Source organism: Strongylocentrotus purpuratus, unplaced genomic scaffold (assembly GCF_000002235.5).
Source record: "Strongylocentrotus purpuratus isolate Spur 01 unplaced genomic scaffold, Spur_5.0 spur5_contig_839, whole genome shotgun sequence".
In the NCBI taxonomy this organism is placed as follows: Eukaryota; Metazoa; Echinodermata; class Echinoidea; order Camarodonta; family Strongylocentrotidae; genus Strongylocentrotus; species Strongylocentrotus purpuratus.
In genome coordinates this window covers 1,349,541-1,373,261 of record NW_022145545.1, presented here as the reverse complement: position 1 = coordinate 1,373,261, position 23,721 = coordinate 1,349,541, and the positions used below count along the sequence as shown (strand labels likewise).

Sequence of the window (23,721 nt, the reverse complement as noted above, 5' to 3'; positions counted from 1 at the left end):
AAATATGAAGTTCCTCAGGTAGACAAAGGAACATCCCTTCCCTGCTATTGTAAAAATGTGTAGAACAGGTGTCACATGCATATTCACCTGTTCTACACATTTTTACAAAAGAGCAGTGAAGGGATATTCTACCACAGCAATTGTTGAGGGTAGAATGAGGAACTGTATATTTTGTCCTCTTTCTTTGTCCATAATATTCATTATGTTACTTCCTGCATGCATGTATATCGCCGAGTGCAATCTAAAAGATTTCTAATTGTAGTCAACATGGGCAGTTGAGTACGTTGACACGCATGATCAGTCGGCGTTCGTCGTGTTCTCGTCCACTCAATCTAAAAGTCCCTATTGTGTTAAGGCATTGGGCAGTGCCTTAAAAGGACGTCACATTACCTTAAAAGGATGTCACACGTGGCGGTCATCGTTCTCGTCGTGTAAATCTAAAAGTCCCTATTAACAATCTGAAGACGTCTGGAGACAGTCAGACAATCAAATTATGAATACAATGCAGTTCCAACTATTTTTTAGTCTTCGAAGCGCATATGAAGTCATATCTTAAAGAGAAGGTTCATTGATTTAAAAAAACTAACTTTAATGTCATTATTGCAAAGGTGACACTTTGATTGGCCAAGGTTATCAAAAGCCAATGCTTGGAAACATTCGAAGTAATGATTATTAACAATTACAAAACGCTTAGATACAGCCCTGACATATAGCACCTGAAAAGTTCTCCGGTCGCTGCTGAGATATGACGTCACATGTTGAACATGATTTACACAAGCAGACCATGTCCCATGACATCTCACACAATTTCAGTGCCTGTTTTTATCATCTTTTCTTCAGTTATTTCTCTTACTTCAATACCCTCAGGCGAAATGTTTAATCTATTGCCTCACTCTAAACCCCGTGCATGGTATTATTTTGATGAAAAATGCAAGGATAACAAAAAAAGGGAATCCGTCGCTTGTAAACAAAAAAGACGCCATTGTGACGGCATTAAAACATCGTTATTTTTCCGGCGAATCTCTCGTATATCCCGGATGCTATGGAGGTTGTTTTATTTGTATTTTTATAAATCACCCGATATGTAGTTGACATAAAACTTGCATGATGACCATCTGTTAGCTTACCAGTTTCTAGTAATACGATATTTGCCATATGTGTGATTTTCTATGAACCCGCACTTTAAACTCAAAATGTAGCATTTGGTCAACCCTCCCCCCCCCCCCCCCACACTGATTCCCCTAAATTCCTTTCCTTTAAGATAACAGAATCCACTAGACCGATGATCGCATTGTGCTATTATTATTGTTCTTGAACAAAAGCCAAAAGGCAAGTCACGGGTTGCATGCATACATGCACCCCACATATGCTGGCATGAAATCACATTCACAAGATATACCGAGTGAATATTCTCTACACTGCTGGAAAGAAAATCTAAAATGGAGCTGAATGACGGGTTTAGAATATTAGTCTATGCACTCTTGGTCATTTCCTCTTCCGTTGGTATTGCGTTTATGGTGTTTTCGTGGCTGCTGTACCGAGTTAACAGGAAATATGGACATTTGCCTAGCCCACGACCTAGAAGGTAGGCTTGTAGTTATAAAGTGATAAAAATACGTACATTAAATGTTTGTTGATGAAACGGCTGTTTGCCGTTTTGTTTAGTGCAAGTGTGATGTATAAATGCCAGGGAGAAGCGGCGGATCCAGGGGGGGGGGGCGAAACGGCCCGCGGTTCCTCCCTTTTATTGGCGGCGCAAAAACAAAAAAGAAGAGCAAAAAGAGGAAGAAAAGAAGAGAAAAAAAAGAAAGGAGAAGAGAAAGAGAAGAGAAAAGAAAACAAAACAGAAGAGATACGAAAGAGAGAGAGAGAGAGAGAGAGAAAAGAGAAGGAAATGGCTGTGACAGTTACGACGAATAAACATGAATGAATGAACAAAACACCCCGTGACTCTTTAATTATCGAGTTTTAGTTCAAAACGATGCCCAGACCCGCGTTTCGTTATACCATGGATATATGTAATCATATCTCCATGGTTATACGATGTTTTCTTTATACGACCAAAGAGATACCAGCTGGTATCTCTTTGATACGACGTATCGTTAGTAAGCGTACACACACATAATTTCATCGTATTGCCAAAGAGATACCAGCTGGTATCTCTTTGGTATAGCTATCCCAAAGAAATGCTGGTATCTCTTTGGCTATCCTGCTTCGGGATAGCTATACGAGGAATTTGTGTGTGTGGACACGGGGTCAGTCTAGTGTCGTTAAATCGTAACAACCACTCCCTTGGACCTTGTATTATTTACACAATTTCAAGCTGTCGAAATCACTGGAGCGAAGGAGAGTAACATGTATAGCAAGAATGCCTATTAGTATTATACCATATTCTACCATTCTTGACCAGAAGTACGTTTTAAACTCTATCCCATTGAATGTTGTGTCCAGTACTAAGGGCGTGTTCTGCTGTTTAATTCGAGGGCTTTTTTGTGCTCTTTAAAAAGAGCACATAACAGGGGCAGTGCAATTTAAATATCAGGGGGTGGATTAGAGTTTATTTATAACAAGAAATGAAAGGGTTTTATGACTTTAAAAGAGCGATAAATCTATCACTTGAAATTTAAATTGCACTGCCAGTGTGTGCTCTTCTCAAAAAGCACAAAGGCCCTCAGATTGAACATTCCATCTCAAAAGAGTCTGTAAGAGCTAGAGGTTAGTACTAGGTGCTGTGGCGTGCGTCCGTAATCCAGCTAACAATGGAAGTTACAAACTGATTCAGCCGAGGACGCAGGTTCCAAACTGAGTCACGTCTCTCGAATTGTGACGTTAAAAGTCGATCCCCAGACGTAAATAATCATATCTGATTGATACACGTCTGTAAAAACCAAATTACACACACACAAATGAAATAAAAGGGCTATTTGACATTCAAGGGCCCTTTCATTTCAATTTAGAACTAAACTCTCTTTCTCTCTTTAAGACAATTTTCTCTCTTGAAAGTCAAATAGCCATTTCATTTCAATTTAGAAATAATCTCTTTTTCTCTAAAGACAATTTCTCTCTTAAAAGTCAAATAAACTTGAGAGCATCCAAGACAGTGCTCCGCCCCGGAACATCCGACAGTGGATCTGACTGGCCCTTCAAGCTCTGCCATGTTGTATGGATCCATTCGAAAGCAAAATAAGCCCACTCAATAATTAATATATATATATATATCCAAACGTCATAGCGATTAAACAAAATAAAAAATCCACGTATGAGGCATTTTGAACATTTTAAGAAAATTCCTGAAAATTAGGTTATCTTTTTCACTGTCGGCTCTGTGTTTTTAAACTGTAACAATTCTCCTCCGATCAGATGTAGACCCAAAACAAGCCTCCTTGTCTTCAGTATATACAAATGTCATTTCGGACCTTATAGCTTTTATAGAAATCACTTCTGGACCGTCAAAGAAAAAGTGTAAGAACTCCTGGCCTACGCATTACACATCATGTCCAACTTGACAAAGAGAAAGTTATCGATTTCGAGTTTCAAATTTCATAACTTTCTTCTTTGTTCGATTTATATAATCTCCCCCCCCCCTCCCCCCTCCCCCCCCCCCCCTCCCCCCCCCCCCCCCCCCCCTCCGGGGTGCCAAATAGTACGCGTGAAAGAGACAGAGAGAGAGAGAGAGAGAGAGAGAAAGAAAGATAGATAGATACATTATCCCCTTTGATACGGAATACTCAATCTGGGGGTGGGGGGGGGGGGACACTTTTATTTTTTTTTTTTTTCGGGGGGGGGGGGGTCTCTAAATTTGAAAAATTGACATTTTACTCCGTAGGGGGGGGGGTAAGGTCAGTTTTTTTTAGTTCAGCCATTGGCATAATTTTTTTTTTTTTTTTTTTTTTTAAATCCACAAAGGGGGGAGGAGGTTTACTCAAAAATACACACATAATACACACATAAAAGTTTTGTTAAGGGGGTGGGTTAACCCCAACCCCCCCCCCCCCCTACGTACGCGCCTGCAAGCGTTATTTACTGTCCCAGTATGTTTAAGTTAAAGATAAAGACCAGTTATGGTCATGCGATTGCATTGTGAAAGAAACGTGGTGGAATCGATCAGAAAAGTTTGATCTTCTAGCATATAAGTATTGGTGTGTACTGCAAGGTTCTGGAATCATCAAAATGATAAGAAATTTGGCCCAGTTTTCGTAAAGTTACAAGCACTGTACACAGAAAGATGTATATGGGATTAAACACACGTGCATGACACGTGCGTTTATCTCTCGCACACCAATAGATAAACTAATTTAACAAATATATCAATTAGTAGGCGGTTTCCCGGCAAAATTTGTATCATCATGTATTAGTCAAAACAATATTCTTTCACATGAATGGTAATTAGAGCTTCCATTTCATTTTTTGAAATTGGGGCATTTCCAATACTGGTCTTTACCTTTTAATGTAATTTAGTATGTAACCGTCAGCAACCTGTAATTTATATATAATTTTGTTCACTCTTTGTAATGGGTGTATCAACTTGTCAAGCCACATAGGCTTTTACTGATACACCCTATTTCATTTTACAACTATTTACATTTAAATGTTATTACTTTGTTCCACATATTTAAGTTGATTTTATATGTAAATTGTAACCTGTTTTTTTAATTTTTTTTGAAAATCAAACGTATCAATCAATCAATCAATGAAAATATAATGTCAAGGAACAAACTAAAGAAAAAGCAGGAACAGGTGAATTATGGGGAAAATTTTGCCAAACACATAGAGAAGGAAATGTAGAAGGAAGTATAATTACTGTGTATGTAACATTACAGTTCATAGTGCCATATTAAATGTCATTCATACAGAGTAAAACAGTTAAAATACACTAAATGAAGTTATACTTTTAATGAAATGGAAATGCGCATACGGAAATTGTGAGTAATGCGTAAACTATCAAAATATCACACTAAACATACTTTAAAGTGCAGCGTCCCATTAAAAATCGAAACCGAGAATTATCGTTGCTTTATCATAATCCAATCACAATTATAATTGATAAATGATACATTTGATGCAACTCATATGATGCATTTTTCACGCATGAGTGATTAAAAACAATTTGAAGAGAGGGTACCAAAAATTCCTTGGCAAATTATCTCTATAAGTGAATGATTTATTATTAATCATTTTAATTCAATGTCACTTTATTCTTTACTAGCCACTTTCTTATTTCAAATTGAGAAAGCATTTTGGAGATAATAAAACAACATCGATGTTAGTTTTTTACGTTGTTATGTACAGCTCTACATAAAACAGTAACTGAAGTACTACGCTATCAAACTAAAACTTGTTAAAATTTATATGATGTTGGAAGAAATATACAATGCTTTTAATCCTGTTTTTATCATTTGTTAATTTAGTTTCTTCACTGGTCACTTGTCTCCCATTAATGCTGTTGCAAAGAAAATGGAATTTCCAGTGCTGACTCTTTTGCATCAGTGGTAAGTTTACAGATGGTAAATTCAAAAATGGAAAATTTAAAGATAGCAAGTTTAAAGATGATGAGTTTAAAGATGACTTTGGCTACGAGAACCGGGTGGTCCCTGTGTTAACTATATGGGAATGAGAAAATTCAGTTGTCAACGGGTTAAAGACTGCAATTTAAAAGATAGTGAGTTTAAAGTAAGTATATAAATGGTAGTTTTAAGGATGGTAAGGTTTGGGATAGTAAATTTAAAGAGTGTAATTCGAAGATGGTAGGGTTAAAGATTAAGTTTGAAGGGTCCTAGGACAATTATCCCCTGAACAATCACCCCGGTCAATTACCAGCGGGACAATTACCCCCGAGGACAATTACCCCGGAATGTTATCCCCATGGTCAACCTCCCCCAGGACAATTAACCTCCGGAAAAATACCCTCCCGGATAATTACCCACCTTAGAAATCACCACCTAACCTCCCCTGAGGATAATTACCCCCGAAAAACTGCTTTTTATTAAAACCAACTTATTACCGGGGTGTACTTTCCCTTAAATGAGGTAAGTGTCCTGGGGGGGGGGGGGAAGGGGATAATTGTCGTAGGGGTTATTTCCGGGGGTAGTACTCCTCGGGGGGTAATTATCCACGTTGGGTATTTTCCTAGAGGGTAGTTTTCCGGAGGATAATTTTTATGGGGGTTATTGTCCATGGGGTGATTGTCCTGACACAAGTTTAAAAATTGTAATTGTAAAGACGGTAAGGTTAAAGAAAGTAAGTGTAAAGATGGTAAGCTTAACAGGCCTCAGATGGTAAGGTTAAAGGGATAGTTGAGTTCTTGTTCTTGTTGAGTTCACATTGTTTTCAGCAAACTATACACTTTCGCATTTAGATTCTGAGCAGTGCATATTTTTCTTTTGCTTTGATTTTGTAATGATTACAGACTTGTTCAGATGTGATGCGGTTAACCGTCGCAAAAAGGAAAGAAGGACGCAGCTTTATACGTGTAAATGAATGGCAACTTAGAGCCTCAGAAATTTGACACTTATTTCACTTAACGTCATAAGGCCTTTTTTGCATTTGTGACAGCATAAACTAATAATTACTATGAATTATTTGATATTTATTTGAAAGGACGAGAGATCTTGGACCAGTCTTCTGGGTACGATTCATTATACAGCCAATGGTTTTTTGCTCTAACCCCCCAACAGTCAAGGTAATAAACCAAATACAGCCCTCTTTTTTGTAACTATTTTGCTTACATTGCAATCTTATCATAGTCTTCGGATATATACTGTAATTCGGTGGAATTTATATAGTTTGAATTTTAATTTTTTTTTTTTAATAGTGAAATGAAAATTAAATGTGAAATGATTATATGAAACCTTATACTATAACGAGTCTAACAACAATCTCCAGACTGACCGATTCTTGGTGTGTTATCGGTCTCATCGGTGTGAGATAATACCTCAGTCACATTGCCATACAGACGCCACACCGACCCCAAACCGATGCCACACCGGCTCCTACCCGACGCCGAATCGACCCCAAACCGATGCCACACCGACTCCGAACCCACTCCAAACCCACCGATTCTTAAAGCCATGAAATGCATCATTTTGTTCGATGTGCTACCCGGCAGCTGTAGCCCGCACAATTATGTTTGCAGACTGCATCTAATTTCACATTTTGTTAACTTTACTTCTCAGTACTTACTCTTGATAATATACTCACTTTAGTCACAGTTTGTTATTTTTCTCATGATAACTTTTGATAACTTTTGACTTGTATGTTAATTGTTTCATTATGTTCGTTTTTTTGTTGTAATTCTTTACTGTATTCTTTATTATATGGATTTTGTTCATTTAGAGGGCCTTCTTTTCAGGCAGCGTCAAAAGCACTAGTGAAGCCACCCCGGTAAAAGTAAAACTGAATGAATAGAATATAAAAGTAAATAATATTTCTTATTGTTATTAATAATTTCTTTAAACATCAGGAAGTTAGCCTGGACAGCCGCCATCTCAAGCCTCATTCTCTGTATGATCGGTTCCACTCTGTGTTTGGTCAGAGATTTATGGGATATGGGCTCCTCTCAGAAGTTAACCACGAGAAGTGGCATACTCGTCGAGCATTGCTAAACCCTGCATTCAACCGCAAGTGAGTATTCCCAAGTTCATAGAGCAGGGCCCTGTTTAACAAAATTGGCTATCAATAGCAAGTTTCAATCACTGTTAAAAGCTACTGAAATCATTGCATTTGATTGGCTAAGAGCAAATTTGTCATTGAATTTAAGCATTTTGTGCTTATAAGAAGTCTTATGAAACAGGGTCCAGAAGTTCATTAAACCGAAGTGTTGACCGAAGTTGTTTGTGTTTTGTGTATTAAAAAGGTGTTCGATGTTTTACTAACATGTTTAACAAATAGTGGCATTTTACATTAATTCATGTGTGTCATATAATTAGGCAGCAACAAGTTAAAGAGGGTTGAGAAAATGGAAATTAAAGGAAGTAAAATTAGACGATGCAGAGAGAATGGAAAAGAAGAAAATCAACTAAGAAGGAAAAAGCGAGAGAAACAAAAATCAAGAAACAAAAAGAGAGAGGAAAAGAAGACGATGAATAAAAATATAAATAGTAGTCGAGTAGTAGTAGTAGTAGTAGTAGTAGTAGTAGTAGCGGTAGTAGAAGCAGTCGTAAACGTAGTCGTAGAAGCAGCAGTAGTAGTAGAAGTCATAGTTGTAGTTATAGTGATGGTAATCCAAATAATAACAGCAGTAGGAGTAGTAGGAGTAGTAGGAGTAGTAGCAGCAGCAGCAGTCGTCGTAGTAGCAGTAGTAACAGTAGTCGCAGTAGTAGTAGTAGTAGTAGTAGTAGTAGTAGTAGTAGTAGAAGCAGTAGTAGTAATGTAAGTAGTAGTGGTAGTAGTAGTAGTAGAAGAAGTAGTAGCCTAGTGGTAGTAGTAGTAGTAGTAGTTGTAGTAGTAGAAGGAAAAGATGTAGAAGAAGAAGAAGAAGAAGAAGAAGAAGAAGAAGAAGAAGAAGAAGAAGAAGAAGAAGAAGAAGAAGAAGAAGAAAAAAAAAAAAAAAAAGAAAAAAAAGAAGAGGATGGTGAGAGTGCTACTACTGTTAATGATGATATAGTGAACGATGATGATAGTGATAATGATTGATGATGATGGCAAAGCAGAAGGAAGAAGAAAAACAGAAGTGCAAACACAACAGTTAATGAACGATTCGAAATATATTCCTATCAGGTATCTAAAGCAAATGATGGACCTTTTCGACGAGAGTGCGACCCGTCTTCGAGATCATCTCATCCCCTTAGCCGACGACAAAACGCTTGTTAGAATGTTGGAGCATTTCAATAATGTCGCTCTGGATGTCATTGGAAAGGTAACACTAACCGCTATTAATTTCCCCTCCCCCTATTCATTAACCACTCTCACTCTCTCTTCTCACCCCCCCCCCCTCACCTCTCACCCCACTCCTTCTCTCCTTTCATTGTCTCTCTGCATGATCATTGAAAGAAGGCTATCCTTCATTCATATAACTGAATAATACGACGAATTCGTTGTGCATATGAGTTCATATTTCTTGTTTTGTGTTCATTGATAATACACATAACGTTAATGATCCTGTTCCCATTTTCTCATATTCATTCTCTTTGCTAAAGGTCGGCTTTGACATGGATATTAACGCCGTCGAAAATTCCGACTGTCCCTTTCCGTCGGCGGTGGCGCTAGCACTTCAAGGCATAAACGTTGCATTTCAGAACCCCCTCACTTTGGTATGCTTTTTCAGCTTTCTTTTCTCGGAAAATCCAGACTAAAAGAAAGCAGAAAATCAGGGTAGCAGGCCGGTGGACGTTTGAACGAAATCGTTGTATATCTGTAACTGTTTTTGATTTATTTTCTTTCTTTTTTTTGTGGTTTATTTTAAAAAAAATTGTTGTTTAATATATCTTTTTTTTTTTAAATAAACACATGTAAATATACGTTTGAAATGTACATTTTTTTTATTAAACGGGCCATTATTTTTTGATATGTGAAATATATAATTTTTAAATAGTAGCTTGGCGAGATGGTGCGGCAAATAATGGCGTATCCATAATGGGCACGATTCTTAATGGCATCTTATAATGGCATTATATAAAAACTTGTGATTTGACATGTCTCAATATGTTTTTTAGTATTATTAAGTCTAATCAAGGCTGAAGAGATAATTACTTGGTCTATGTCCTACTTGCATGGTTTTACTGTAATGGCATAAAAATATGATTTTTTTTTTAACAATTATGCATTTTAGTTCTGGACGAGTCCGGCTTTTCGTAACACTTTATTTCGCTAAGCCACGTAATAAATTGCAAACAAAGTTATTGCACACGCCTTCACAGTCGTATCACATCACATTATCATCAATATTTTTACAAATTACAGGTTGATCCTCGCAGCAAAGCACGCCAATATCGCCGATCAGTGCGCGACGCCGTCAAACTGGTACGAAACATTGGCCAGGATTGCATCGAAAAGAGAAGAGAGGCAAAGAAGAAAGGCGAGGAGTTGCCGAAGGACATCCTGACATGTATTTTGCAAGCCGAGGACGATGTTGGCCAGAAGATTGAGATGGCAGAATTGCTCGACGAGTTCGTGACATTTTTCTTAGCTGGTTAGTTAGTTATACTTCGTCTCTTAGTAGTGTAAAGATTCTTTCAAGGATTAGTTTTTGATGATTATAATCAAGATGAAACCGGCCGAAGTAATAAAGGGTTATCAAACACAAATGGGGTCAATAATACCACAATGATAGCTTTCTTCATCTTATATAGCACGTAAACGTAAAATTTCAATCCATTTTTTTCCTTTTGTTTAATGTACGAGGCACATCAATGAACGTTGGCTAGGCATAGTTTTTCAGCTTGGGAAGGAATGGACAGCCCACCAAGAAAATTCACCAATAAATTGTTCAAAATTGTTATACCATTTCATAAGCTAAACGAATTTACCAGTTTACAGTCAAATCTCGTTATATTGCTAACTTATTTGGGAAAAGCAAATTACTTCATTGTATGAGGGCTAAAAATAGCAATATGAACACTCACAAACAGTGGGATCGACATAATTCCGTTGCTCCGTCTAACGAGAGTTTAAACAGTGTTCTTTCTGTCGAGGTTCCACTGTTCTTATTTCATTTTTCCGACAGAAGGTTTGAATCACAAACTTGCCAATATCATTTCGGGGAAGAGGGCATTGCCTCCTCATGACACTAGTGATAACCGTTTCTCCTCTCCAAAGGTCCAATAGCATGATGCTGAACGGCTACACTTATGGGGGTCGATACTTCTGATAAGGCTATTATACATCACCCATGTCATAATATTTTGATACGTAATATGCTTATAACCTTGAACTTTATTGTGGTTCAATACGAAGGTCACGAAACAACGAGTAATCTCCTCGCATTTACCTTACTCGAGATTGGAAGACACAAAGACGTGGCTAAGAGGTAAAAAAACAACCTAACATTGTACTTTTATAATCTGCATAGTAAAAAACACGATAAGAGTCTCATTAAATCAAATTGAGGCATATTCAATGGCATTGTGTGTTACCTACTGGAAGGCGCGAACATGACAATAAAATATTTCGTGATACGAACATTTTTCGGCAATACAATAGTCTTGTTCAGACGATGGCAATTTCGGTCGGGGTAAAGGTCGTGTTAAGAGCTAGTCGGGGTAGATATGGTGAGGTCGGTGTAAAGGTCGAAGTAGTGACCGTCTGAACGATGGTCCTGTTAGCTACACCTACCTTTACCCCGACCGACTTACTCCTGGATTTATCCAGGAGTAACGCGCTAACACGACTAGAGGGTAGCGTAAGTTGACCGTGTGGGTGCTCTCACTTGGCACTCGGAGTATCTGTGACCTTATCGAAAATGAAAATTAGATTTTGCACGGTTTAGATGAGGAAGGTGTGTTGAGGTCGACTGGATGCGGGTGCCACCACTTCCAAGGGCGGTTCCAGGGGGCGCACTTCCCCTTTTTTACCTTTAAAAAAAATCACATAAATTATGTTCAGTTTACTCATTCAGAAATGCCTCAGATTGTACCATGATAGAGCATCTTAAGGTTCAATATTTTCCGGGGCCCTTTAAGCGGGCCCTACCCCACACCGTGAAGGCTTTGCACTATCAATTTCGTACATTTCACGCCCCCCCCCCCCCTTGTAAAATCTTGGATCCGCCCCTGACTACTGGAAGTTACGCTGAGTCAGACTGGGTCGATGGAAGGTTGTGTTAACTTAATCGTGGCAAGTTGGTCCGAGTAAGAGGGTGTGGCCAACTAATGACGTAACTTGTAAGTGAAATATACATGAGATATTTAATGCTGCAGGGATTATCTTACGTCGACTTAGAAGACCCCTCTGAACATGGCTAACGTCGTATTAAAACTGCTCTTAAGTTTATATCTCGAAAATCTTTTCGATCATGATTTAAGCATCGATAAATATCAATTTACCAATTATTACCAAATATGACTGGAATAGGCAGGAAAACAAATAATCTTTAACAAATCGCACGGGTCGTGTTATAACAATATTGTTGGCTCATATAAGGTAGATCAGAATTTGGAGACTTTAATCATACTATTTGTATTTAAATCACAGTGAAAATAAAATATTAAGGAGGGAAATAATATCGATGGCAAACAGGAGCGCAATGGATACCTGGAAAGAAGCAAAATAGAATGTAATATACAAGTCAAATCCAACTGTTTTTGTATAACTTGTGTTGGATTGCTAACCATAAATAATCGTTTCCTGTTATATATATTCCTTTTTTTTTTACTAGACTAAAAGATGAAGTAGACGAAGTCCTCGGAAGTAAATCGATTATTGAGTACTCGGATCTCTCGAAATTGGAATACATGTCTAGGGTAGGTAGTGCATAGGGCATGCCAGAGAACAACCGTTGGCTGAAGAGAGTGTGAATAGATGAATGGATAAAAGAATGAACACAATTTTTATTCATAAATTCATTCCTAAACACACTAATAAATAAATTAATAAAGTATTTCATTGAATAATTACAACTCAGTGTTCCAAGATAATCTCAAAATATTTGTACGTTGCAACATTGATATGATATGATTATGAAATTTATTATAATGCTCTTAAGTAAAATATGAATTAATGTTTAACAACTAAACATCCACAAACTGGACGCCATTTTTCTACCCGTTTTACGTTTTCTACATTATTTTGATAAGGTGGATATCAAAAGGAAATGCATGTTATTTTCGTGCAGGTTTGATTTTAAGTGAGCTAAAATATGTTTGATCACCCCATTGTCATATAAATTAAGTCCCTTTCACATCGGATCTGCGTAGGGTTGCGTAGTGTGGCGTACCGATTACACCGAAATTAAGTTGCGTATTCATGAAATAAATGTCGCTTCGGCGTAGTCCCTGCGTAGGTTATGCGTAGGCTGGCATACGATGGCGTATGGTTATGTATCATGTAAATAGGCACCGCGTACCTACGGCGTATGCAATTGGCGTATTTACGCGTACGATTGCATATAACCGGCGTAGGGTTGAGTATATTTACGTATGCCTGGCGTAAAGGGTATGTAGGTTTGCTTACGGTTGCGTACGCTTGCTTATTGTGGGCGCAAGCGCCGTACGTGCAAGCAGTCAATGTGCATAGGCTGCGCGCAGGTAGGATTTAGGACGCCTTTATACGCTTTTACTGCTTTATCGGAGTTGCGTAGGGTAGCGTACTATTGCGTAGGCATTGCGTACAGTAGCGTTGACTTGTTTTCCACAGTATGTATCATCGCATCTATTGTATATCATGTATTATATATGGTCATTTATTTGTTTATATCACACAGGGCTCCTGGTAGCCTGCTTATATTTTATTCAAATACATTGGTGAAGAAGAAAAAAAATATGCACACTTTAACATTTCATTCTTATCCGTAGGTATTTAAAGAAACAATGCGCCTTAACCCACCTGTAAGTGGTTTAAGCCGTGTCCTTGCTTCTGATGTTCAATCGTGTGGTTACGTCATTCCAAAGGGGACAACTATAATGGTGGGTATAGTCACAAATCATTTTATTTCGGCTTCGTCTCTCCACCCAGATATTAAAGATAAACTTGAGTTCTGGGCCCCGTTGTATAAAACTTAAGATTGATGGTAACCTTGCCATCAATGGCAACTACCATGGTAACAGGGCTCAACAGCCAATCAAAATCAAGGTTTTCATGGTAGTTACCATTAATGACAAAGTTACCATCAATGGTAAGTTTTGTGCAACGGGGGCCTGGTGTTTTTTTTTAAAATTCTAACAGAATCAAACGAAACTTTCACTGAATGTTCAAGACTACAAATAAATGTCATTTGCCAAATAATTTTGGTAAAAAATGTATACTATGAATATTTCATTGATGATATTGTCCAACATATTTACAATGGCTTCTGAAATATTGCATGGCATACTTATCTGTCGAGATACCCTACCCGTCCAGCATTACTGTTTCATCCAAACGAGACAAAGGCTGGCGTATGCTCGTCAGTGGCGTAGTCTAAAAAAATCCCCCCTTAATACATTTTGAAATATCAATACTTGAATATATAATGCATTACAGATGTTATATAGCGTTACTGAGTATTGTTTTTTTTATCAGGTTTCATTAATTATACCCTCTGATTCTTCGAAGTTTGTGGGGCACCGGTTCGTGTATGGTTTCAACAGATGAGCTGGGATGAAATGTGAAGAATTTTTTAAATTTTCTTATTTGATTCCTCACTAGTCAGTTGCCACGAATTCCTTCCGAAGAACATTTTGTTAGATCAGCGACTATTTCTATTTCTGAACATTAGTATAAGTTTCACTTGATTCTTTGAAAATGCCATTCCAGGATTACTAGAATGTAATATTAATTGTATATGATGACCTCGGAAATTCTATTTTGTTAACATTCTTATGACACGACTTTATCGATGCAGTTCATGACATACGTGACGTCACGATTGGAAGAGTTTTTCGATGATCCTCTTCTATTCAATCCTGATCGATTTATTCCAACTGATGAAACGTGAGTATATTGACTATCATGCCCTTATAAGCTCACACGAATATTCAGAATTCTCTGTAAGTACGGCCCTAGTCTGATAAAACGTGTGCATATATGGGCTTCATTTAATGCAAAAAAAAAATGCTACTGAGTACACTAATGTTAATTCGAAGTTTGTTGAAGCATTGACCATGACCATGACCATGACTGGTGACGTCATCTAGGCGCCATTTTGTGAAATTTTCTGAAAATCAAGATCATATCTTCATAACGTGTCATCAAAACTGAACCATGTTTGAAACACATAAACTTCAGGTTAAGGTTCACCATAAAATGTCATCAAAATCTGCGCACGCACCACGACGCGCACGTATGCGCGCGTCAAAATTTTTAATCAAATGAGAGTACATTTAAGGCCATTAAAGCATAAATAAAAATTGCGCTCGGGCGTTGTCACGCGTAACGCCATTACACAACATAGAATCGCCATTTTTTTCTTTCAAGATATTTCCCATTTTTTCCCGAACATTTTGATACCCTGTTTATTTCTGTAAGACTATTAATAACGGAATCAGCGTCCGTCAAGATAATAATGTTCGTGCGCGCGAGTTCATGTAATAGCATATATGGGCAAAAACATGCTTATACAAAAGTAAAGATGTTTGGGATGCACCCGGGGGGGGGGCGTTTTACAAAACTTGTCATCAGTGATAGATAACAGTTTTCGTCATAAGCTACTGGAATCCTTGTTTCTGATTGGTTATCAGCAGATTTGTCACTGATTTTTGTCAATTGTCATTGAACAAAGGCTTTGTGAAACACCCTCCTGGACCCCCCCCCCCCCCCATTTTTTCATATTTTGATAGAGTATGAGTCGGAGATATGATTTCATGTCTCATTTGACCATTAAAAATATTCTGACGTCATCATAATGGCCTTCGACGGAACTCAAAATATGAATTTGCATATTATGACGTCAGCATATTTATGGAAAATTGATTGTATCTCTGTAAATAAACGACTTTATTGTTACTATCATCATCGTTTTCATCATCATTAGTATTATCCAAATTTATTCCGTTCAAATCCGACAGAATATTATACGTGGAAGATCTTATTTGTATAATATCTTTTCAGGCCGAGGCACTTTTTTGCATACTATCCCTTTGCCATTGGGCAACGTAATTGTATCGGACAGCAAATAGCTCTGGTGAGTCTAATCTCCCCCCCTCTCTCTCTCTCTCTCTCTCTCTCTTTCTACATACTAGTAAAAGGGAAATCTAGTCTTAAATATCACAAGTCATTTAGCCGTCTTCAGTATCATAACAAACGAAAATATTAATGTCGTTTTTGTTCTATAAAGTCGTCAAGTTTTTAATGCAAACTTTGTAAACTTTATTTTCGCTAGTATAAATGAACAGTTTAATGTTCGTTTCATAATTATGATATTTTTAAGAAGTTTTACTACTTCTACTTCTACTACTTATACTACTTCTATTAATGATTATTATTATTACTACAATTATAATACTAATGATATTAATAATAATACTAATAATACTGCTGCTGCGGTTGCTACTACTAGTCTACTACTGCTACTATAAGTCCTACTACTACTATTTTTACTATGACTTCTACTACTTTACCATTGCTACCACTATAATACTACTAATACTACTTCTGCTGATGTTGCTAATACTAGTCTACTACTGCTACTATAAGTCTGACTATTACTACTACTATAGTACTACTACTACTACTACTTCTGCTGCTGTTACTTCTTACTACTACTACTACTGCTCTAAACCCTTTCTTTTTGACTAACTGTTTTTAATTTTGCAGATTGAATCAAAGGTGATCTTGGCAAAACTGTTGCAGAGTTTCGACTTTAGACTGGAGCAATCTCAGCGTCATATAATTCTTAGAGAGGTCACCAACAAACCGATTGATGGATGCAAGAATTACATTAGCCTCAGGGACTAAAGGTCGATTTAATCAAACTTAATTTCCAACCACATGGCGGAGAGATATGGCACCGTATGGACAGCGAAATATCGTCTTTCTAACCAAGGCTTGATCAGAAAGAAGATCAATGCAGAAAGAATTTTTTGGTTGCAAAGTCAAAACATCATCTGTAGAAATAAATGCCGCAGTTAGTAATAAAGGAAACAAGTCGTGTTGCGACGACTGAAGACATTCCTTATTAGACACGGCTTAATTCCCGACCCCACGAACACGATAACGATAAGCAAACTCAGCTGTAACTACGATTGTTATGTAACATTCTTTTTCGATAATACGAAATATCAACCCACTAGGGAAACAACTAAGACAACCGACTCACACAAGTGATGGATTTGTAAATGATGAGTAATTTACGTATCTTTTACAATATTACAATGCCCAATAAATATGTTCGCTTTGAAAAGCGTTATTCACTCCTATCCCACAAGACAAAGAGACAATTTGTATCTCCCCCCCCCCCCCAAATCCGGATTTTTTTTTTTTGCCACCAAAGCAATTATGTATACCGGTCCCTCTTTTTGGAATGGTTTGGATTCGGAGGTTAAGTAAACACCATCGTTAAATTGCTTTAAACGTAAAATTCGAGTTTTTCATTTAAATTCTTACATCTAATATGATTTTTTGCCATCCCCAGTCCCTTTTTCTTCAATGCTAATCTTAATTGTTAATTAATGATGCATGTCCGGTTTTTTAATGTATATAAACAAATTATTTTGTGCTATGCTAACTAAATTGCTCGGGTGACTACGCATTTTGACTACGCATTTAAACCCGGTGACTGTGGGGATTGGTGCTATTGCATTATTTTTTTATACAAATGTCCTTATTTCATTGTGTTTTAAATTCTCCCCTCTAAATTAAGTCTCTCTCTACTGCTACGGTTTTTTCATCTAAATTACTTATTTATTTTTTCCAGGAACCTATAATATACAAGCACTGCTTTTTAATAGGTACCTTACATTCTACTCAGTTAATCTATTATATGAATTGAGAATCATTGAGACGTGCTCATTTATACTACAAATGTATCATTATTTTTTTAATTTTATATATATGTCTATATTGTTTGTAAAATGTGGAACAAAAACAACTTCAAATTTAAAACTCGAAAACCCAACCATGAACCAAAGAACAAGTCTTTGCAATATTTAATCTGGACATCAAGTTGCCGTGGTGTGCTGTAGTAAATTCATCGCTGTGGAAATAAATCCGTGCATCGTTTCCCGAAACCGCCTTAAAGGCTAAATCCACTCCAAAAATAACTTGCTATTAATAGATGCAGAAAAACAAAAGAAACAGAGAAACAAAAAATTAGTAAATTCAGTTAACTGAAAGGGAAATTATGCATTTTGGAAAAAAGTATCGAAAAATGGAAATCACTACACGAATTGCTTATTTGGTTATCAGTTTTTGACGTCATTGCCTCACTATTTATCGATTGCTATATATATTTTTATCTCATTAATTTCCCTATTAATCGCCCAAAACTAGATTTTTCCATGCTTTTACCCAGGTTATATGATTTGTATCATATTGCGTGCATGACATTTTACAAAATCTTTAATGAACTTTGGAGAATTGATACTACTTTCTGATTATTGTATATTCATAATCATTGATTTTTGTATAAAAAGTGTTTCAAAATTCACATTTTTCATGATTTAACTCAACAAAATTACTCTTTATTAGTGCACCCACACATAACATATTACTATCAAAATAACTTGGATGCTGGTGTGAGGAAATAAGATTCTTAGGGGGAATCCGATTTTGCTCAAACTTGCTTCAATTAGTTTGTCTTATTTTTCTGCTTTTATCGAAAGTAAGCTGTTTTTGGAGTGGACTTGCCAGTTCAACGACATTCTATTGAAACGTGTGTTAATCGCAATACAGGCGTTTCAATATGATGTGGGTGAACTTGTACTTACTACTATATCGTGAAACGCTTGCCCTGGATTCAGACCTATGGGTTTTAATTCAGTCTGAAAATGAATGAAATGCTACATGAACACGAGACACCGACATTTTGTTGTCTCTGTTGTTATTCATATATATTATTGGACAGTACACTTTATCATGTTTATTGGAATTTACTTTTCTTCAGACTGTGTACGTGTATGTTTTTTGTAAATTTGTCAATACGTTCTTAATTGCATCAAATGTTATATAATCGTCATTTGATGTTTATGTTTTTGCAGACGTCATTCATTATAATAATATTAGTATACTGTATACCTTGTTCATGTATATTTACAAAGTATAAAATACTTCAATTATATCGAGGAACTTCAGTTGTCTTAGAACTAGTCGTTATTTGTAAAGCTTATAAAACTCTCACCTGCCGACATGATTTGATATGAATACAATAATGATATGCATTTTAAAGACTTAAAAGATGACATTGAAGCTTTTTTAATCAATATCAGTGATTACAAACTTCTATTTGGCTTTTAACCCTAATAAGGCGGGCTATTTGAAGTCTTACTACGGCCGGGGGGGGGGGCCATTATAGCCCCCCTAAGATCTCGGCCGTGAAACGGCCGATCTCCGCGAAAATTTGCACGCATGTCAAGTGAAGTGTATAGAACAATATGATAATTTCAATTTTTTTAAAAAAATCCCTCATTTGCATATTTATGGTAATTTATGCAAACAACGTCATAAAATCACATTTTTACCCATAAATCCTATATTATTCATATTTAAGCATTCCTTTTCACTACATATATTCATTAGACCATTTGGAACAATAATACGACAAAAAAAATCGGAAGAGCCAGCTTATTCCTTATGTTATCTCTTGTTTTGATAATTTCTTATGTATTTCATTGTTTTTTTAACTTATTTATGTTATTGTTTTTTGTTTTTTTTCATTTCTTCCTACAATTCAACTATTTTGACTCCCAAAACAACCACCTAGACTTTAAACAAGACCCAATAACCAATGTTTGATCTATTTTTAGGAAAAATGACATTTCCATATGTTTTGTACACAAATCACAAAAATGAGCGATTTTCGGGCTGACATGCATAGACAAAAGGTCACGTGACCTTGTAACTATAGGTCCGATTTTTTTTTTTTTTTTTTTTTTTAAGATGCGCAAGACTCTAAAGAAAAAAGTCAGCGAGCGGCGAGGCGCCATCCATATGCGTTCTCGAACAATCAGAAAAATCGTGGAGGGGGGGGGCCATTATGGCCCCCCCGGCCTTATTAGGGTTAACATACTTTGTAATGCCAGGCAAACAGTAAAGGCTGTTGATGAATGACGTCAATGACCTTTACTTCTCATACAAATGTTCAGTGGTAGCGTGTAGATGAAAAAGTATTATTTCTTTGTAGATGAAACCTGTTTCCCTCAATCAATACTCTCTTATTTAACAAGCTATCATGTACGTGGTTTTCTCCTGATTAATATCATTCTAGCTTTAATTAGTAACACGATGTTATAGTTCATATACAGTGTGAGTCCAAAAAAAGGTTTACACCTAGAAAATTGCTAATTATTTTAACAACCATCTATGAACAGTAAATTATTATCCATCTTATGAAAGAGTGTTTTCTCCCAAATCATTTGGAATCATTTTTGTGTGGTATGTGTTCAAGCTTGGATAAACAGGAGGCATTGTTTGCGAGAGTGCAAAAATCGACTTGCGCCAAAGTTGCTTATGTGACGTTTGAATAAAACAATTGGGATTTCGGTATTAATTCGGTCTTTGCAGATCCAAATAACACCCATTACAAAATTAATCATGCTACACAAGTCATATCAAATATCGAATATTAATAACCAACGAACATTTTGTGCGCGCGTGTGTTGTGTGTGTGAATTTGCTTCTGCAAAAAGCATATGCAATGCAATTCATTTGATACATTTAATTCATTCTCTCACTCCGCTAATCCCAACATAATACATACTGTAGGCATCACGCATGCCGTTTCCATCATCATTTTATGCTAAAATTAATCCTGGGATATTTGAATAGATGGCAGGTTTCGGGCGAATAGTCAATAATAATGTGTATAAAAGCAAAAGGAAATGTGATCAAGATAGCGCCCATATTTTCGTCACCGTATCAAAAATTTACACCAAATACAATAACAAATAAATGACAACAAAAGAGCAACAATAAAACAATACACAAAAGAAACAGAAAGTACACAGTACAGGAGATTTTAGAAACAATCGAACATAGAACAACAATTGTACAATTCACCTGGGTAGCACGTCCTTTTCATGTTTGCCTGTTTCCTCTCATTATCATTGAAACAATTATTGATTTTTATTGAAAATGTTCACGAAATATAAAATGATATCGAGGTTAATATTTTGTTATTTTAAATTTGACTTTTGTTCTCTCATGAGTTAACATTAATAGAGGGTCTACCTCTATAATTGTTTACGCATGATATATTTGTCGTTGAGAAACTGTTTACAAAGAAAATTAGTAAAAATGAATTCATATCTTATGTTAGTGGTGGAAATAAACAGTCGTTCATAGGGGAATTAAGATATTCTTATTCGTAAAAATGGAAATTGATATCGTGATATTTATTGCTGAAATTGCGTCCAATCAATCCCTATGAATTTTTCTTCACTGCTCTTTAATTGTTGCTTTTTCTTCACATCTTACATAATAAGCAGTCAATATACTAGAACAGTAATCATGATGCGATTGCGCCTCGAATTTAAGAATGTTCTATATCCGGCTTTAATTTCTGACCAAATCGTTTGTAAACATTTTCAACTGTACAAATGTCGTACGAATATATTACCTTTCCTCCCACTCATCCCTCTTTCCTCGCCTTTCATTAAATCATTCGCTCTTTTGATGAAAGGGGCATACTTTAATGCGAGAAATGTAAACAATCACAAACTGCTGCCATCATATTTCAGTCGTTTTCATTATTAAGCAGTGTGGATTAGTTTGAAATTCACTCGTCGGAGAGCCGATGTGTCTGTATTTAATAAAAAGATAAACAATGATAGCCACTCTCCTCCTCCTTTCGTCATCGTATCAAGTCTCCGTTTCCATAGCGATTTTTAGTATGTCTTTGGTTTCATTAACGTAGCAGCTTTAACCCTATCGTTGCTAATTCAGACATATTACATGTACGTGTAACGTCATTGACCAGTTGATGCTAAAGAGAGGTTTAACCCTCATCAGAGATAGGGATGAATGTGGGAGAGTTGGAAATAGGATGGCCTTTCACCTAAGTACCTTTTCCTCTAATGGTTAAGTTAATACTGTAATGAATGGATTTACAAGGCAACCTTAATGTACATACCTGGAAACCTTTCAATGAAACTTGTAACTTTATTAGTTATTTTATTGTTTTCTACAGATGGAGGGATTGTCTTAAGTTTGCGGGTGTCATACTATATTATTTATTTTTAATGCTTTAAAATCACAAATGTTCATGATCTCAAAATTACATCTCAATACATTATTGATACACAATTGCCTTACTATTATACACGTATAAAGTTAATTTCAAAATTAGCTTGATGTATGCCTCTGTCCACAGTATCGCAGCTCCTGACAAATAGGCTATTGCTTTGTTTTGATATTCCAACAAAACATTCTTTTTTTGTTCTTTAAAAAAATGTTCGTCAACAGCTATGTGAATATAAGGCTACAGCCCGAGCATGAGACCGACAGCTCAGATCGATCTTCTTCAGATTGTCAACTTATAGCTGACAAAGTCGTTGTCTATGGCTGACGGTCCACTAGGATGTCTAAAACCTGAAAATACATATGACAAGGCGGCTTTGAAACGGTCATTGGAATTAATATTACATTTCCCAAAGCTCGCGTTTTAATGAAAGTGAGCATCCCAGCCGCGCTGCATTTGTCAATCTTCATTTACAACATCCGCCTCCGACATCCTCATGTATACTTAAGAGACAGTTCTCGGGCGATGCCTCGCATTAATGGTACCTCTGAAAATGAAAAGCAGTCTGTTCAAGGAACATCTTTGTAGTATCACCGCTTAAAGTATGAATTCATGATTCTATTTTAACATTCAATTGACTGAGTGACTACGTTTCATTTCGATGCTACCGATGGGTAGCGTTGCCTAATGGCCATTGTTAAATTCATCAATTCATCCAACTTGCACTAGCATTAAGAAAAACTGAGAGCTCAGATAGTCTCTACCGAGTTGAACGAATTATTGATTTCAGGAAATTTGAAAGACGACCACTGATCATTTAGGTATGTATTACTTTTTGTAGTCTATGGATGTTCTATTTCTATTCATCAATAAAACTGGAGCATCGATCTTTCAAGAATAAAAAACTGAACGTAGTTCTGAAGCAGATTGTAAAGTGTTTAGCTCATGAATCTATTTCGACAAAACCTTAATCTAAAATGAGAAATATTCCATGCTCATCTTTACAATGCCCCCCCCCCCCCCGGCTTGCCAGGACTCAGGGGCATCCCTGTTACGGAATGCAACAAGTCTATGGAAACGAAGGCTTAAAGGTAATACAAAGTTTTGGTATGGGGTCATGAATTTGTTTCAAATAAACATACTGGCAGCATATGTGATCCTACAATATTCATTGCTCGTTATCGCGGTTGAAATCGAGTCTAAAGTTATTAAATTGTAATTAATTAACTCTTTATGTTGTATAGCTCCCTCTCAAGGTCAAGATATTAATTGAGCTATAAAACGATGTTTCTTGACTAAAATCGACCGATTAGCTATTCCCGTTTGGAAATTATATATCACAACTACATATTCTGAAATTTTCATGGTCGCAGCTACCATTGTACGGCCGTAGGCGCTGTTTGAAATTTATCAAAATTTACCGGGAGCACCGGTAAATTTTTATATTTAATTTGTCTTGAAAGCAAAAGTGTTTTAGGGACTAAATTGTCTAGTGCTTATTATACATCAACAGGGTCATCCAAATATATAAAAATTATAAAGAATCACTATCCACCCAATTTTCAAAATTTCCCAAAACTTTGTATTACCTTTAACTTTAGGTAGATTTTTTCGAAAGTTCATGTTCATTTAAAGAGATGCTGCTCATTGGATTGCTGCTGGTAGGAAAAGGGCTATTTCAACGCCTTCAGCCGTTGACCAGGTGTCAGATTTAAAGTCACATTTCGACAATCGCATGATCCCCCCCCCCCCACCCCCTT

At 36.5% G+C, this 23,721-nt stretch overlaps 1 protein-coding gene across 2 annotated transcripts in view; it reads left to right on the top strand.

Annotated features, from left to right (window-relative positions):
- The window catches only part of LOC115918059 (cholesterol 24-hydroxylase-like), a 37,290-nt gene extending 19,577 nt beyond the window's left edge, over nucleotides 1–17,713 (top strand). Inside the window, exons 1-13 of one of the 2 annotated variants that reach the window (XM_030987927.1) lie at nucleotides 1,311–1,585; nucleotides 5,409–5,489; nucleotides 6,598–6,679; nucleotides 7,460–7,620; nucleotides 8,716–8,854; nucleotides 9,135–9,248; nucleotides 9,898–10,126; nucleotides 10,891–10,963; nucleotides 12,311–12,395; nucleotides 13,446–13,556; nucleotides 14,474–14,562; nucleotides 15,679–15,751; nucleotides 16,384–17,713. In XM_030987927.1, coding sequence (XP_030843787.1) covers nucleotides 1,440–1,585; nucleotides 5,409–5,489; nucleotides 6,598–6,679; nucleotides 7,460–7,620; nucleotides 8,716–8,854; nucleotides 9,135–9,248; nucleotides 9,898–10,126; nucleotides 10,891–10,963; nucleotides 12,311–12,395; nucleotides 13,446–13,556; nucleotides 14,474–14,562; nucleotides 15,679–15,751; nucleotides 16,384–16,524 — 1,524 coding nt within the window. In that variant the 5' untranslated portion in view covers nucleotides 1,311–1,439 and the 3' untranslated portion in view covers nucleotides 16,525–17,713. Of the gene's footprint in view, nucleotides 1–1,310; nucleotides 1,586–5,408; nucleotides 5,490–6,597; nucleotides 6,680–7,459; nucleotides 7,621–8,715; nucleotides 8,855–9,134; nucleotides 9,249–9,897; nucleotides 10,127–10,890; nucleotides 10,964–12,310; nucleotides 12,396–13,445; nucleotides 13,557–14,473; nucleotides 14,563–15,678; nucleotides 15,752–16,383 lie in introns of those variants that run through there. The other variant, XM_030987924.1, reaches the window with a different exon arrangement.
- Nucleotides 17,714–23,721: the final 6,008 nt, after the last annotated feature.